Here is a 1,896-nt window from a genome sequence, read left to right on the forward strand (position 1 = left end):
CTCCATTAAACTTTACGTCATTCAAATGTTCTTGTATTAGGTTGGTTATTGGAGTATTGTTGTACGAGTATTCATTTAGTGATAGACCTCTTCTCTTCATGTCAGCCAGTGAGCTATTGATGGCAAGACCCAGTGCCCATAGCTCATCATACATTGGATTGGAATAAAGATTACCATTATCATTGATAACATACCCACCAGACAAATAATCCTGTACAAAGTCTTCTGATTTTATCTTTTGTAGTTCATCAAGATACTCTTTACGAAACTGTCCATAGGTTCTACCTGATACAAGTACATCATTGTCCTTGTTATTGTCTAGCCTGTAGTTCAGTATCAGTGACATGTTCAGTGCTTGAATGAGTGAGTCCTGAGTGCAGAAGGACTGCTCCAGGAGTAGAACCTCATTGTAAGTTAGCAGTTGGAATATCCAAGCATAGCAAGGCCAGATTAGCCCTCTGCTAAAAGCTTCACACATCAAATGAGACAAATCATCCAGAGAAGATATTGATGCAAATATGATACGATTTGATTCTGCTTCAGTGAGATCAAGTGCTTTGTGTATGAAGATCGGACTACTCCTGATTCCAATGATCTCATGTTGTATGGTAGTGTTTGATAGAATATCAATAAAAGCATCAGTAGTTGATTCAGTGAGTACATTAGCCTCACTGTATAATAATGTTATTTTGTTCCATGAAAAGTGTTTGATGAGGGACATGGTCGTATGTACAAATATCGTTGAAGAAGGCAGCAAATGCCAAAGACGTCTGTATTTGCCAGTATCTCTTAATAATGGAGAAATTGATAACGAGAGTTGTATTATGTCAACTTCAGGACGTCCTGCGATTGGTGATACAGCCTCAGTGACAGTGGAGCACACTAATCCTGTAACTGCAATTACTTGGTTACACATTTTATTATTTACTGCATAGCGGACAAAGTTAGAGAGACCAATAGGAGCAGTGATACATCCACAAGCATCAGATGAAGCCTCAACTAGTGATAAGTTATATCCTGGTAAAATATCAGCTCTGTTGTTCATTTCTCTAGCGGCAATCCTAGCAGCTGGTAATAGTTCAATACCATTGGACCAACCTGAATTAGGATTGAAGTCAGGATAAGGGACCAATACTAGCACAGACAGTTGAGTGATGGCATCTGTTTTTGCTGCAGAGAATTGAATCGCTGAAGATAAGAAGAGAAGAATAGCCAGAGCTGCCAGCATACTGAGATATGATTGGTTATGATTTGGTTGTGAATGGATCTAAATAGTGATAAATGGATAAATGATTTTTATAATGTATAAATAATTACTGTATATCACCCAAAGGAATCAATAACTTCTCTCATCAAAATGTAATTTTAAAGTTTGAAATGACATAGCCTAAGAATTGCTTTTTAGTAGGCTTGTTACGGATAGTCCAGTAAACTATATCTCCTGTACAGATTGGAATAAATTGTGTTCAGTCATCATGTTATTGTTACTGTTGAGTTGTTAGTAAAGTAAATAGTAATATGAGCTTTTGATGAAGTGCCATTTGGCCAAAGTCCCTGTACTATAGTACAGGGACTTTTAATCGATTTTGGAGCAACTTTAAAAATTCGTAGAAAATCTAATTTTCATCAGAATCAGCCCAAACTTTCTATGCAACATAAGTACATGCATATGCATCAGAAAATGTAATAAAATTGAGAGTTTCTTCTTTTCAATTTTCCCTGTACAGGACTTTGGCCCAATTTTGAAGCAATTCAAAGTATAAATGCAGTACTAAACACAGGCCATGAATTACATGACTATGAGATTGTGTATAGCTGTTATTTGCATCCTCAAAAGTGCCACTGCTAATGTGTACTAATGATATCTATTTGCCCTCTCTAATTTATTGGCTGCAA

General features: G+C 36.5%; 1 protein-coding gene across 1 annotated transcript; it reads right to left on the reverse strand.

Annotated features, from left to right (window-relative positions):
• Positions 1-4: 4 nt before the first annotated feature.
• Positions 5-1,228, reverse strand: LOC105315963 (gamma-aminobutyric acid type B receptor subunit 1-like; the record flags this gene model as incomplete). The annotated part of the gene is made up of 1 exon (XM_011410745.2): positions 5-1,228. A coding segment is annotated over exon 1 (1,224 nt), but the record flags the coding sequence as incomplete, so codon positions are not given.
• Positions 1,229-1,896: the final 668 nt, after the last annotated feature.

This window comes from Amphimedon queenslandica, unplaced genomic scaffold (assembly GCF_000090795.2).
Source record: "Amphimedon queenslandica unplaced genomic scaffold, v1.1 AMPQUscaffold_6560_Cont21482, whole genome shotgun sequence".
NCBI lineage: Eukaryota > Metazoa > Porifera > Demospongiae > Haplosclerida > Niphatidae > Amphimedon > Amphimedon queenslandica.